The sequence below is a fragment of the Trichosurus vulpecula genome, chromosome 3 (genome assembly GCF_011100635.1).
Source record: "Trichosurus vulpecula isolate mTriVul1 chromosome 3, mTriVul1.pri, whole genome shotgun sequence".
NCBI lineage: Eukaryota > Metazoa > Chordata > Mammalia > Diprotodontia > Phalangeridae > Trichosurus > Trichosurus vulpecula.
The window spans coordinates 92,163,256-92,179,507 of NC_050575.1; the positions used below are offsets into that span (position 1 = coordinate 92,163,256).

General features: G+C 37.8%; 1 protein-coding gene across 4 annotated transcripts in view; it reads right to left on the reverse strand.

The window, feature by feature from the left end:
* FBXO38 (F-box protein 38) overlaps nt 1-16,252 on the reverse strand; it is a 119,345-nt gene that overhangs the window by 25,237 nt on the left and 77,856 nt on the right. For all 4 annotated transcript variants that reach the window (XM_036750853.1, XM_036750854.1, XM_036750855.1 and 1 more), the window contains 3 exons: nt 6,650-6,757; nt 5,654-5,833; nt 3,571-4,293 (listed from right to left, as the gene is read on the reverse strand). In XM_036750853.1, the coding sequence (XP_036606748.1) occupies nt 3,571-4,293; nt 5,654-5,833; nt 6,650-6,757 (1,011 nt within the window). The remainder of the gene's footprint in view (nt 1-3,570; nt 4,294-5,653; nt 5,834-6,649; nt 6,758-16,252) is intronic.

Consider the following 16,252-nt stretch of genomic DNA (forward strand, 5'->3'; position numbering starts at 1 on the left):
AAAAAGATCACATTCATTAGTCCAAACTGATCAGTCTGAAACAATGGCCATTTCTCAAGACAGAAGACAAACGTAAAACAAGTTATTAATCCTTACTTTTTCCCTCCTTCGAGCTCTTGAACTATTGTCTATGGGGGTAATTTTTGGTGGTTTCATGCTGCATTTAATGACGATGATGATGATAACTGGCAAGTAGTGTTTTAATCTCATTTGAGTCTCACAACAACCTCGTGAGGTAGACGCTATTATTATCCTCATTTTACAGATTGGGAAGGAAACAGTGGCTGAAAGGTTAGTAACTTGCCCAGGAGCACACAGCTTGAGAGTAACGAGTCCAGATTTGAACTCAAGTATTTCTGGCTCCAAGTCCAACACTATATACTGTGCCACCGAGCTGTCTCTATAACCCATGTGATTTCCCACTAGACTGTGAAACCCTTTAATAAGAAGCTTCTTAACTATTAATGGCATGTCTTTGCCAATCTTACTGTTTCAAGGAGAACTGTCTTTTTTAGAAAGCGTAACACAGTGGAACCAATGACCTGGTCATGGGTAACAACACTAATTTTTCACAAAGCAAAAACACCACACGATTAGAACAAACAGATTTAACATTTTAGAAGGACTAAAACAACTACAAAGTTTTCTGTTTTTCACTGGAAGATGAGGTGCAAAAAGAACAAAGAAGCCTACACTGTAACAAGAGAAAGTTCATTCCTTGATTAATTTAGATTTCTGTTCTTAAAAGGCTTGCAAAACTGATCAGCAAATAAGTTACTAATTTCTTTTAAAGGTTACATAGCTAATACTATAGAATCACATTGTGTTAGAGCTAGAAGACAGCTTATAAATCATCCAGTCCAACCCTCTTACTTGGCCGAAGAACAAAAAGGATCTGACCAAGGTCATTAAGCCAGTAAATAGCAACATGCAATTCCAACTCAAGTGTTCTGATTCCAATCCAGAGAACCCTTTCCACTGCAATATACCATGCTTCTCTCAAATAACAAAAATAAGTTATCCGAAATTTAAAGATGAAAGAACAAGATCATAAGTTTAAATGATTTAGGTAAGATTATAAAGCTTCTAAATGGTAAAGGCTGAAACTGTAATCCCTGTCTTATGACCAAATCCATTGCTCTTTCCTTATGAGTTATTCAAAAATTTAGAGCTCTGCTGCCTATGTAGTCATTGGGCAAATGGCTATTTCTACAGAGTTTTAAAGCAATCATAGGGAAGGAGGAAAGAGGAAGGCTTATTCACATTAATGCATATTGGAAACAAACTTGAACACACAATTGGTCAATGAGGCCTATTAGAGTACTGGATTTATAGCCAGAAAATCTGGGGCTTGAGGTCTGTCACCATTTGCTAGCTGTATGACTGTTGGCAAACCATTTAATCTCTTCAAACCTGTTTCCTCACTTGTACTTCAGCACCTACATTATAGGTCTTCTATAATAAAAGTATTTTTACAAATGCAAAAAATCATTAATGACAATACTAATAATAAGAAATAATTTATTCTCAAAGCAATGGGATATGGTGAATTGATGTTAAGAATTTCAAGGTCCCTAGATGAAAAGTAACATATTTTAACATGAACATAAAAAAGTATATACATTCAAGAATAATTAGCATGCTCATTATTCCATTAGAGATCTGTTTATAATCCCACTGTAAAGGATCATGATATATGGGATGACTCAATTAGAACCATAAATCAAAAAAACACTGACAAAGTAGATATTGGTGCTTAAATTCAAACGTGCTTTCATTCAGTGACAGGAATTTGTGATTCTAAAGGTCATGGTTCATTCTAACTTAACGTTAACAACAGAAATATAAATAAGGCCCTGAATAATTTATAAGTTAGTAAGTCTCTCTTATGGCAAACTGCATTGTTTCCACCAGGAAAACAGTATAGTAGAAAAAGCTGTAGACTTCAGACATGGATTCCAGTCCTAGCTTTGCCATTTAGTCATTTAAACTACTCTGAGCCTATGTTTCCTCCCCTGCAAAGTAAGGATAAAAATTCTTGACCTGTCTCCCTCAGCACTTAATGAGCACTAAATAAGATAATACATAAGGAACACTTCGTAGTTGTAAAGGGTTATGGAAATGTGAGCCACTGTTAGTGTAGAAAATAAAAACTTAACCACTAGCCCAGCTAGTTCATCACCTACCATGGCACCCCTAACTTAGCAAATCAGGAGTTATAACATCAGCAAACACACAACATGTGTGAAGAAAAAATATTGATATGTGGACTCCCTAATCTTTTTTAGGCCCCCAAAAAGGAAGTGTGGGGTACAGGAGACAGGGAAAGAAGAACACGTAAGTACTAGTGGGGCTGAATGAAGAACCGTATACAATTTCTCCATTTTTCAACAGACTCTAAATACCATTGCAAAAAGTAATTTCTTCAATGAATAGATCTGATCCTGTCCAACCTCTACTCACAACCCTTTAATGCCTCCCTAGTTTTGAACTATGTAATGTTTCATCTTCTTCGCTTGATATTCAAAGCCTTTTGTGGATTGCCCCTGCCCTGACCCTATTCCTTCTTCATACTGTATTATTTCACTCCATATACTCTATGCTCCTGCCTAACAGGACTACACTCCTTTCCTCTGACCATGACCTTCTTCATGCCATTTACTAACATCTTAAATACCTTTCCTTTCTTCTCTTCACTAAATTCCTATTAAACCTTTAAAGCCACTTGACCTTCAGGAATCCCTCTATGTTGGTAATGACTTCTCCTCTTTTCCAGCCTCTTTCCCGCCCTGCCCTCCTCTCTCCACACCTACCACCTCCCCACCTCCCATCCCTCACCATGATCTCTGAATTTCATGTAGCACCTTAGAATTCATTTATTATTGACTAACTGTGGTTATCTGTATATTTGTTATAGTATATTGAGACAATAAGCTCCATGAAATCAGGGTCTATGTGACAGTTCAACTTTGTACCTCCATGGGCACTCAGGGAGGCAGGTACTTAAAATTTCTTTTTTTAGAATTAGAAGATGCAGCCCTGGGTTCTGCCTAAGGGGTCTATACACAGTATGCACTTGATAAATATCTGTTGAAATAGGTTTTTTCTAAGCTAATGCCCAGCTACTTGTGCCCATGTGATGAGCTTGAGTGAGACCTTTCTTCAACGTTTAACTTTTAATTATTTAAGTTATTTACATCAACAAAGTTGCAAATACTTTCACTGAACCATAATCTACTTTACCACAAGTTCCAAGGCATCTTGAATTAGGAGGAATGGTCAGAAATAATCTTCCCCAATCCATTCATTTTAAAGAAAAGAAAACTGAGGACCAGAGATGAAAAGTGACTTGTCAAGGGTCCCAGAGATAATAACAGGGTTGCGATCTGTACTCAGGCTCTCTGACTACACCACAATCCTCATACAATCCCAGATCCTTATACTTCAAAATATGAATCAAGTTTAATTTGCCAAGATGGCTTGTGCCAAATGCCAGAGAACTTACGAAACTAATGAACGAAATGACAATCTTTACCAAGTCTGCAGCAGATGCTGGGAAGAGAACCATACCTGACTCAGATACCAGTGGTACATGGGAAAGTCTGCTCCTGGCTCTCGTTAGAGGTCTTCGAGGGTAGTCTTCATTATACTCCATTTCAAAATTCTCGGATTGGGAGCTTCCTCTCCTGTCATCCCCTGTGGCCCCATAGATATTCCCATTAGTCCTCTCATCATTGGCTGGGCTTCGAGACCCACCATGTGGGAGAGTCCTAAAGGAAAATTCTGATCCTATGCCATTGGGACCATTTACAACACAGGCTCTGCTGGTGGAAGGTCGTTCCTCATCAGAACATCTGCTAGTTCTGCTTTGTGGTCCCTGAGACCTACTGCAGGAGCACCTGGAGGAGACTGAGTTTTCTCTATCAACGGCCCCTGAACCCTCAGTCTTACAAGGAGAGCAGACACATGGCTGGGATGGATCTGGGGCTGAGGTGCTGGGCTCACCAGAGTTGCCAGTCACGGTCCTTACAAAGTCAGGGCTTTGAGGAGCAGCATTGCATGAGGGGGAGTTGCCCACAGAGCCTGGGCTATTGCCACAACTGGGATAAACATCTTTGCTTTTCTTCTTCTCAGGCATGTCGCTGGCTGCTTTCATATCTGCTTTGATCTGTTCACTTGTGACCTGGCAGCCTTTCTCACAGCTATTTTCCTCAATGGAGGACGACTTCAATTGGCCCATTTGATGGGAGGAACTGCATCTCTTTCGAAGTGGTGTCTTGCCTTTTCCACTCACTGATTACAGAAAAAGAAGAAATGTTCAGTTAGGATTCTGAACACCTCTCATAACAAAAAGAGACTCTTCTTAAATGTATACTGTCTACTTTAGTTCCCTCCTTTCTAATCACACTGACACAATCCTAGTTCAGTCTCTCATTAGGAAATAGCTAGGTGGAGCCACAGTGCACAGAGTTCTGGGTCTGGAGTCAGGAAGATGCAAGTTCAAATGTGACCTGAGACACTTAACCTATTTGCCTTAGTTTCCTAAACTGCAAAATGGGGATAATAAGAGCACCTACCTTGCAGGGGTATTATGAGGTTTAAATGAGATTATATTTATAAAATGTTTAGCTCACTGCCTGGCAAACAGTAGGCTCTAGATAAATGCTTACTCACTACCCATTCCTTTCATTAGTACTGCATTTGCTGCCTATCTTTTTGCCTCCCCCATGCCCACCCTCTTATTCACCCGTCCCCCAATCTATCCTTCATATTAGAATTATCTTTTTTATGCAGACATCTACTCATGACATTTCTCCACTCAAAAATTTTCAATGGCTCCTTACCACCTACTGAGTAAGGTGCAGATTCCTCTGCCTGGCTCTGGCATAGTCCTCCACAAACTGGGGCTGGTCTATCTTTCCAGCCCTATCCAAGGTTGGATTTAATTCTCTCCACATTGTACCCAAGCTGATCACACCAGACCTCTCTCTGATACCTTGTTCCCCAAATGTGCCAGGAACCCTTCTGCCTCCATGCCTTTGCTCACATATTCCTATTCCTGGAATATACCCCCTTACCTCCACCATCTGCTGAAGGCCTAGTCTCTCTTTAAAGGGCCAACTCAAAAAAAGAATCTTCTGGGAAGTCTTTTGATTTCTCTGGTCAGAAATGAGCTTACTCCTCCAACGTGACATGGCACTTTGTTATCTACAACTATGTCTGATCCTCCTATTAGACTGTAAGATCAATGAAGGCAGAAATTATGCTTTATTTAAACCTGATATCTCTCTTACTGTCTCGCACACATCAGCCATGAAATAAATATTTGCTGAATGAATAAGGGACAAGAAGCATCTGGGTCTAGCATGGATGGAAGAGTTAATGTGTGAGGATATGGAAGGGTATCAGGCAATCTGGTTTTTAATCTCAGTTTTATTAACTTGCTGGAGGCATGTGTTCTAGTTACCTAAGTTTTATAAACTGCACTTTTAGCTCACTAGAACCTGTCAGAGATTATGGTCTGCTCTACAGCTTTAACTATAAAGTGTTAGAAGATTATTTTAGTGGAAGACTACAAACATTACCCAGGGATTAATTCAGGCCAAATTTCCTAATAAGAACAATAATAAAAATATGTGAGCTAGCCTTTCACCTGGGAGTTGCCTGGATTCTACTGGCTCTCTGATTTTGTCTTCTTTGTCAGAATAGTTCTGAGAACTGTTCTTAGCAACGCAGTTTCCAGGGGCTCCCATATTCTCTTCCTCATCTTCGCTGTCGGAATCATGAACAGTAATTGGTGTTGCTTTTGCAGCAGGCTGAAGACCACTGGGTCCTAAAAGAAAAAGAAAAAGCCAAGTAGTTAACCACTGTGCAAGGAAGATAGTCTAAGAAAGGCTGTTTTCTAGTTATGGGTTTAGTGTCATTAATTAGGGAATAGCTTGGCATCTGTTTACAAATCTTTTAGCCAAAAGGTTTAACAGGCAGCACAGTGTAATGGAAAGACTGCTAAACTTGTACAGGCTCTAATATTTGGTAGGCATGTTGGACAATAGAACAGAAAGGAATTATTATTGAAATTATTATTCTTGTTATCAACAATACTACATCTATACAGTTTTATGGTCTAGAAATAATATCTTTCCTCATAACAATTCTGCAAGGTAGGTAGGGCAAGATCATGTTCCCATTTCATAAATCAGAAGACTGAGGCTCAGAAAGGATAAGATACTTGCCCAAGGTGCCACGCCTAATAGGTGGCAAAACGATAATTTAAACCCAGGTCTCCCAATTACAAATCCAATGCTCCTTCCACTATAGCAGTCACCAAAAACATTTCAACCAGACGTGATAAACATTTACTCAAATTTAGCAATATATTTGAAGACCTATTATATTATGATAATAGTAAACATGAAAAGGGAAGAGAAATGGAGGCCATTCATTATAAGGCAGACAAATAAACTAGGAAAAACCTAAAAAAGAAAGGCAGCAACAGGTTTTAGTTTGAAAAGGCCATAGTAATCACACATTCAGTGGCTATAGGCCAAGAGAATGAGGGGCCACTCAAAGCAACATTTCACTGTCATAATGGTAACTAAAATCTATTTGTCAGGGACTAGCAATAAAAGGGGGAAACACTTGGGATTACCTGCTTGTTCTTCATCTACCTCCATGGGAAAAACAGCCTGGCTGTGAGTTGGGCCTTCGTTTCTACTCTCTCCATCTTCCTGAGGCACTTCTTCCATCTCATTCAATGCTAAAAAGAGGGACAAAGTCAAAGTGGGATCAAAGGAACATGAATAGATGAGGGGCGAATATTTGAGTACTATATCAAATCACACTATCAATCCTGAAAAGCTCTGCAATCAGTTCTACATTGTTCATTACAGGAAGAGGGATTAGACTTGTTTGGCTTATCACCCAGAGAGCAAAATGAACAACAAAGGAGGAAAAGTAACAGAGAAGCAGATTTCTGGTTTGTTATAAGGAAAAACTTCCTAATAATTAGAGCTGATCCAAAATGGAATGGAATGACTTTAGGATATGGTAAGATAGCCTATCCTTGTAGGTCTTCAAGCAGAGGTTAGATGACCACTTATTGGGAATACTGGGCGTTGAAATGGGAGAAATGGGCTCCTAATCAGGGGCTAGATGAGTGACTTCTAAGGTCACTTCCAATTCAGACTCTGTGATTCTAGTAGGGAATACAGTTTATACCACATGTGAGGTGGCCAAATGACACAAAGACCAGAACGTTTCCTGTAGGGGGAGGTTGGGACAAGAATGACTTTACTGCTATCCAGAGACAATCTTAGCAAAGACAGAAGGGTGAAAGAACACTTAGTAACAAAGTCAGGGACGAGCACCTGTCTAAAGAAAGTTGGCTAGCTGGGGAATAGGAAGAAACATTTTAGGCACCAGTTGCACAAGTCACAATCCCTTCCAAACTTGACCCATAAATCTCATCTTCCTTGTTTACCTCTCACTAAATCATCTATGGACAGTACTGTGGAATGATTCTAATATGATATTATGACATATGATTTAGAGATGAAGGGGGCCTCAGAAATATTCAAGCCCAGTATCTTCATTTTAAAGATCTAAAACAGCAGAAAAGTAACATGCCTAAGGCCATGTAGGTAGTAACTAAACCTAGATTTGAACAGAGGACTTCTAACTGTAAATCTAGGCATCAAGCCATTTTCCTGAATGTTTCTGAATAACCATAGAGCAAGTGGTGGTTGGAGGTATTTGGGCAGTCAAGAGGGGATGAAGGTGTGCATACAAGCTCAACCAAAAGAGAGTATACACTAAACGGGGCCACTATGCTTTACCATTACTGCCATCTAGAGTTGGGAATCAAAAATAGCATAATGTACGATGTTTCAAAAGTCTTAAAGCAGTGTTAGGGGCATCTCATACGTGGCTGACAAAACTAACAAATTACTGTGAATCCCGCTTAGATTTTAAATGTCAATTCAAATCATCTATTTGAATTTAAATCTTCATTATAAGTAATTAGTGCCTGTCAAGGAATGATGACATGTAATTTCAGTCTTACATTTCTGGGAAAGATAAGCTGTCAGGAATTTCATATATCGTTAACATATAATCAAAGTAGAAGGTCTTGGTTAAGCTATCAAATAGTAATCTTTCCCAAAATAATGATAAATAAAATGAGACTTGAATTTCCTAGTCTCTAATCTGACTCAGTCCAAATTCTTCAACCTGATATGCAAACACCCTCATTATTTAGCCCCACTTTATCTATTTAACTTTCTATTCTCAAACGTAGATTCTCAGGTCATTTACACCAGTCCTCTAACCATCAATGACTAAAATCAATTTTTATTCATTCATATTTTTAATACAGATGGTCTTCTGTTGATGCTATATGGCTCTTTATCATGAAATACCATGGTCCCAGAATAAGCAAAATAAGAGGTAAGACAAAGGGAAACTGAAATAAGCATTGTAGTTTTAAGTAACCTAATTACATAGCAAGTTAAAAAGCGATAACTCATGCATGAGATGTGGCATAAACGATATCAAGGATGTGTTTGACTAGAAGAGGAGTTTGTTCAATCAGGTTGTGGGAAATGGGAAACCAGAACGCTACCTGAGATTTTAAAAAAAATAATTTTTTTCAAAATTCTGAATTTAAATACCAAAAAAGAACATTTCCAAATATGTAGATACAAAAGGAGGTTTCCACAAAAAAGCATGAATCTCCATTTCATACTGGCTTTTAAAAATACACATAAATACACACACACACACACACACACACACAAATTCTAGATGTTACTTTCAAAACTATCCTGCTCATCTGTGCTTTTGTCTGAACTTCTGTTCTCTTCTGTTCACTTTCAAAAATGTTACAGTGCCCCTCTTTATTTTTTTTTTGGAGAGAGGAGAAGGAGCAGCATCAAAACTGCTGTAACTCATATTACAACATAAGATGGAAAAAAAGTGCCTTCAAATAAATAAGCATGCATAAGCAAGCAAAAAGAATCCTCACAGGAGCCTTTTCTCTTTCATCCTGTGTCCATTATCTGTCAGGAAGTGAATAACAAGCTTCTTCGAAGGTGTGGAAACAGTTACTCATTGCATTTACAGAAGTTAAGTCTTTCAAATTTGTTTTTCTTTGCTGTTTTTAAATCAATTGTTCTGGTTCTGCTCACTTTACTCTGTATCAGATTATATTACCTAGGGTTCTATGGTATCATCTCTAATTTTCTTATAGCACAATAGTATTTTGTTAATTTATATGACCATAATTTGTCCAGCCACTCCCTATTTGTCTCTAGCAGATAATCTAAGCCAATCTCATTAGATTCTATATCTTTGCTTTTCTTCTTTCTCCCTCATTCCTTCCACTTTAATCTTCCCTTCAGGATCAGGAAGTTTATTTAGTTCCCTCCCTGGTATTATCCTCATCCTTTAACATCCCTGTCCCCACATCCCTACTTATTTCCCTCTTGAGTTTAATGTATTTTATACCAACTGAGCATGTATATGCTCAACTCTCTTTTGTTTCAGATGAGTGAGGTTTATCTGATGCTAACTCCCTCTCACATCTTTTCCATGTTTGGGTACTTTTAGATACCACATTGATGAGAAATAGCAAGTTCCCCTCCCCTCTACACTAATGTATTGCTCTCACCTTCCCTTCTTTATCCACTCTTCAAACACTCAGAGGAGAAACAATCTACTCCTCCATGCCCCCAAATCATTATTTTTCTTATTTCACTCAATATCCTATAAAGATGTTAAAGTTGTAAAAGGACATGTGTCTTCTCTTTTAATTATACATTTTACACATCTCATTCCGATTGCTAAAATAAATTTACCTTTGTGGGTTTCTTGGGACTCTTGTGTTTATATTTCAAAGTTCTTCCTCGGCTCTAGTCTTTTCATCAGAAAAGCTTGAAAGTCCTCTATTTCATTAAAGATCCATTTTTCTTTCTCTTATAGGACACTCAGTTTATCTCTTTTACCTTTTGGAATATTCTAAGATCTTTCAGTTTCTTGGAACTTGAATTGCCTCTTTCAGGATGAATACATTTTTTCCTCCTTGATATGAAAGCTTTGGGTTTTGGCTATATTTCTGGGACTTTTTCTTTTAGAGTTCATTTCAGGAGGTGATAAGTGAAGGCTATCTTTACTCTCTGGTTCTACCAGGCAATTTTCTTTACGATTTCTTAAAACATAGCGTCCACTTTTTTAAAATTGTGGTTTTCAGAGCATCCAGTGATGAAATTATATTTCCCCAAAGTGTTGTTATTCAGTTGTTTCAGTCATGTCAATTCTTTGGGACCCCTTTTTGGGGTTTTTTTTGGCAAAGATACTGGAGTAGTTTGCCATTTCCTCCTCTGACTCATTTTACAGATGAGGAAACCGAGACCAAAAGGGTTATGTGACTTTCCCAGGGTCACAAAGGCTAGTAAGTGTTTGAGGCCAAACTGAACTCAGGTCTTCCTGACTCTAGGACTGGTGTTCTACCCAGTGTGCCTTCTAGCTGCCCCTGTATTTTGGATACCAAGCTCTTATTAAAGAAATGTGATACGAAGATTTTTTTCCTCTCATATAACCATCTGCCTTCTTCTGTTAGATATATTCATTTTGTTTGTGCAGAAGCTTTTCAGTGTCATGTAATCAGTTATTTATTTTATTTTTTATAATTGCCTCCATCTCTTCTTTGGTTAAGAATACATCACCTTCCCATACCTTGGAGAGGTATATTTCATTTCTAATTTTTCCATAGTATGCTATTTAAGGTCATATATCTATTTATAGTTTATGGTAGAATACAATGTATGGTGTTAGTTTAAGCTCAGTTTCTGACAGGCTACTTTCCAGTTTTCCCAAAAGTTTTTTTTTTTTAATCAAACCAGGGAATTTCCCAAGATAATTACTGTTTTCCATATTATTAAACACTGCAGTGTTGAATTCTCTTGTTTTTCAATCTACCTTATCTAGTCTTCCATTGATCTAATTCTCTCTCTGCTTTATACTGTAGTTTAAGGTCTGGAAGTGACGTTCTCCCTTTGTTCCTACTTCTTGATATTCTAGGTCTTTTTGTTTTTCCAAATGGCTTTTATTATTGCATCAAGTTATATCTAAAAAATATCTCCTTAATTTGATTGTGATGGCATTAAAATACAAATTAAGGAGCAGCTAGGTGGCCCAGTGAGTACAGCACCGGCCCCGAAGTCTGGAGGACCTGAATGCAAATCCGCCCTCAGACACTTGACACACTTACTAGCTGTGTGACCTTGGGCAAGTCACTTAACCCCAATTGCCCAGCCCCCCAAAAAAACCCAATAAAATGCAAATTAATTCTGTTCATATTGTCATTTTTATGATATTGCCTTTGACTAGCAATGAATACTGGATATTTTTAACTATTTGGGTTTTTCTTTTTAAGGAGTGCTTTGTAATTGAATTTATCTATACAAGTCTTTTGTGTGGTTTTGGGAAGTTGATTCCCAGATGTTTTATCCATTTTGTAGTTATTTGGAATAGGATTTCCTTTTCTATTGCTTGTGTTTTATTATTATTTTATGAATATTGGGTTTTTTGAAGGTTTATTTTGTAGTCTGTAACTCTGTTGAAGCTATTGTCTCAATTAGTATCTTTGATAATTCTCTAGTATTTTCCAAGTAAATCATCACATCATCAGCAAACAAGGATATTTTATCTCCTCTTATGTTTATTTCTTTCTCTTACTTTTGGCTTTAGATGCTTTTTATGATATTTTTTAAAAAGACCTATGTCCATACTTGGTAGAGTATTTAGCATAAAAGAATGTTGTACTTCGTGAACAAAGTCATTTTCTGTATCTATTAGAAATGATCAAGTGGTTTTAAATGTTTTGATTTTTAATGTAATTATGATGTTTTCCTAATGTTGAACCATCCTTGCTTGCACCCCGGCCTGAATACCACTTAATCATAATGATTTCTTGGATAATCGCTACGGTCTGACAGACTTTTACTGAAAATTTTTGAGTCATGGTCATTAGTGATATTGGTCTATTGTTTTCTTTCTGTGTTTTATCTTTTCCTAGTTTAGGCATTAGGACTATATTTGTCTCACAAAGGATTCTGGTAGGGAGCTTCTTTTTTTCTAAATTTTTGAGAATAAATTGTGAAGTATTAGTACTAATTGTTCTTTAAAAGTTTGATGAAATTCTCCTGTGAATCCGTCAGTATCATGGTTCCCCCACTCCTCTTCTACTTTGGTAGCTCCTTTACAACTAAATCTATCCCAACACCACCCCCTTGCCCCCGCCGCCCAGATTAGGTTATTTAAAACTCTATCTGATGTTTTGATAGGGTATTATGTTTTTGAAGGCATCCCTCTACTTCATGTTTTCAGTTTTGTTAGCATAGAGATGTACATAATATTTTTTCTGATTACTTTTTATTTCTTCTAGTTTTGCTGTCATTTCACCTTGCTCATTTGCTATTTTATCGATCTGATACTCTGCTCTCTTCTTTTTAATCAAATTAGCTAAGAGTTTATCAATTTTACTACTATTTTCGAAGAAACAGCTTTTAGTCTGATTTAGCATTTCTAAGGTTGCTTCCAAATTATCTATTTCCTCTCCAATTTTTAATACTTCCTCACATTTAGTTTTTTTGTAATTTGATGGCTAACTTTTAAAAACCCATATCTAGTTCATAATCCACTCTTTTCCTATTTTGTAAATGTATGTATATAAGGATGATTTTCCCCTGAAGCCTGCTTCATCTACATCCCAGAAATTTTAGTATATTGTTCCATCATCATCATTTTTACATAGTTATTGTTTCTGTGACTTGTCTGACCCCTTCATTATTTAAAATTTCACTGAAGTCTCCATTTGGGTCAGTAATATTTTTTTTGGTGACCACAGAATCAATTTCTATGTTTATTGCATTATGATCTATAAAGGATATATTAACTATTTCTGCCTTTTTACACTTATCTGAAATATCTGTGTCTTAACAGTCAATTTTTATAAAAGTTCTGTGTGGTTATGAGAAATATGTATTTTCTTATGCAGTTCCATTTAAAGGACACTATAAACTTTTTAATTCTAGTTTCTCCAGAATTTTAGTTCCATGTTTTCCTTGTTACCTCTCTGTTAGACTTACCCAAAATTGAGAGAGAGAGATACTGAAAACTTCTACTAGCTCTCTTCTCACCCCAATCCCTTCACTCCTATAGCCTTTCCTTTGGAGGTTTTGCTTATTAGTTTCTTTTTCTCTCCTGCTTTTATCTGGTAATATAATTCTTAAGCCCTGACCCCACTTTTTAATCTCAATCAAGTTGATTCCCCTTTCCTCTCCTATCCTTCAACTAATCCTATTCATTTTTTTTTAATTTCATATTTTGCACCCATTTCCAAAAAGAAAGATTTCTCTCACTCTCTTCATTATCCATTCTGTCTACTCTAGACCTTTATTCTCTGATTTGTGACCCCTATAATTATTTGGTCTCTCTCTTTTCTTCATGCAATCAAAGCTTCCAAGATATCCAGTCTAGGCTATCCCCTCTAGGCACTTTCTACCATTTCTTCAGAGAACCTGCCTCCTGGATTCCTCTTATCCTCTTTGCTTCACTCCCAAAAAAGTGCTTTTGCAGATATCAGAGCAAACACTATTCCATGCTTGGACCTCTCTCCCACCACATCTCTGGTTATGCAGCCCACCACTGATCTATGCCCTCTGCTGGTGGGTTTTTTTTTGTTTGCCTCAAAATCTCCTCCCTGAGGTTCATGCTCTCCCACTCTCCAGGTGTAGGTTACCCCCAGGGGTTCCAAACCCCCCACCAATACAAGACAAGCAGAGTTTTCGAGTATCAAATCCCCCAAGTTACACTCCATCTCTCTTAATAAACTATCTCATAGGAGCATTCATCAGTGGAACCCTGCGCAGCCACCACCAAAATAAGGCCTCCTTCCTTTCCCTGCCCCTTTCAATCTTTCCCCTCCTATTTACCCACTCCCCTATAGTCTCTTCTTTGAAACCACAGCTCTCACCTTTTCCTCATTGCTAGCCCTTGATTTGACCCCAGCACATCAACAGTTTCCTCTCTATTCCCCTGCTCCCCGTCCTCCATTTCATGTACTGTCCCATGTTCTAATGCATCATATACAAAAAAATAGTGATTCACCTGTAAGCAGGCTGTTGATAGGTTCTGTCTATAGTACCCTCCTATCTATTTCTTCACTATTACTTCTTCCACATTTCCACCTTTACGTGTCTCCTTATGTACATTTAGAAAAAAGTCTCTTACGGTTCGCTCTGCTGCCACTCTATTGTTGTTTCTGTCTTTCTGTGCTTTCTGTGTATTCACTCCTCCTATTCTTTTTTTGGGGGTGTTTCAGAAGCAATAATCAATTCTCATTTTTTTCTTACAATGTTTCAAATGCTTCTTTATTATTGAATATTCATCTTTTTTTCTTGTATGGTTAAACTCAGATTTGCAGGCTAAGTCAACATGGATGGAATCCTGAGCTCCATTGCTCCCTGGATCACATTATGCCATTCCCTCCTATGTTTTATGGCAGGTGCAGAATATCTTGCATTATTCAGATTTCCTTTTCTTTGTATTTGAAGTTCTTTCTCCTGATCATTTGCAGTACTTGTTGTTTCTAAACTCAATTTTTTTAATGTAATCACTTGTGTCTTGGAGATTACAGTCTGAGTTTTTTTTCCTGGAGATCTGTGAATTCTTTCCGTTAGAATTTTATTTTGTTATATTCAGACATTCTGAGCAGTTCTCTTCTATTCCTTTCATTATGATTTTTTGGTTCTGTACTGTTTCTCTGAGAGATCTAGGATCCTTATGTTATCTCTATAGATCCAGTCATCAAAATCACTATGTTATGCTTTTCTTCTTCTACAATGTCTTTCATTTTTATACATTTGCATTCCCAGTCTATTGTTCTCTCTTTTTTTATTTTGGTGAAGCTTACCACTGTAGAGTACAGTTTTTCTATTGTGCCCATTGTTTTTTCTGTGTGGGCCATTAAATTCTGTTCTCCTAACTCTCACTTCTCTTTTGAATTACCACTCAGGAACAATATGTTGTAGTTTCTTGTTCTCACATTCCACAAGGTCCCCCACCTCATTAAGAGATGAATTGTTTCCTTTGTTTTGAAATATTGATTCATGGATGCCTACAACAGTTTACTACATTTACATTTCTGCTGTTACTATTTTCCCTGCTGATTTATCTGCTTAAGTTCAAGATCTTTGAGTTTTCTTCTTTATGGAATCTTTGGTAATTTCAGGCCCCCCACCCCACCCACCCTGGCATTATTTTCCCCTATCACTTTCTGGCTTCTCCTCTTCAGATAGTTACCTTGAAAACTGGATCTCAAAGCATCTCAGCCCCTTCCCATAGTGGGCAATTCAGAGTAGAACAGTCTAGCTCTTTGCTCCAAGTGACTTTTGGGTGGTCATCACTGGTCCTAGCTGGATACTATGCTCTTCAGGTTTAACTAACTGCTACACAGCCCCCCAAACACATGCCTTCCTGTTTTGCTCCCTTTGTTCCTTAGTTATTTGGCCTGGCATCGGCAGCCTGAAGCTTTGCAGCTCTGATGCTGTGGGGTTGTCTACTGTATGGGTTGTCCACCTCAATACTGCTAGTTCAGAGCTTTGCAGCACTAGTGCTATAGTGCAGTGGCATCTTTTGCCCTTGAAGGGCTATGGCTGGACTATCTTTCACAGCTATGGTAAATTTCTGTAGCTCCACAGTTGGGTGCCTCTATGGCAGTAGAAAGTAGGAAGCAGTCAAAGGTGTAGGAATATGTTTTATTGGAGGCCTAGGTCATATCCTTGCCTCTACTAGTGTAGTCTCACTACTGGAAGGAAGGTGGGGGAACAGTGCTGTGTGAGTTCAAGGTTAGTGAGTATGGGATCATAGGTTACTGTTATTTTTTTTTTAAATAAACCTTCTTTTGGATTATGTGTGCCCTAGATCATTGAGGCAGCTGAGGTTGCTTTACCTTAGGAGCATAATTTCTATTCTGGAGAGGTCTGAGAGGCTGTGGGAATAAGAGGCTATGTCTAGTCCTCTATCTTGTTCCTCATATCAATCAGAAGTTCCTAAAAATTTTGTAAATATTTTCTTAGACTTGTTATCTCATGGAATCACCAATCTATTCTACTAGTTATCTCTTCTAAGCTATTTATTCTCCTTCCAATTATTTTTTTTTGGGGGGGGGGCTTCAATTCCTTCATCTCTTGCT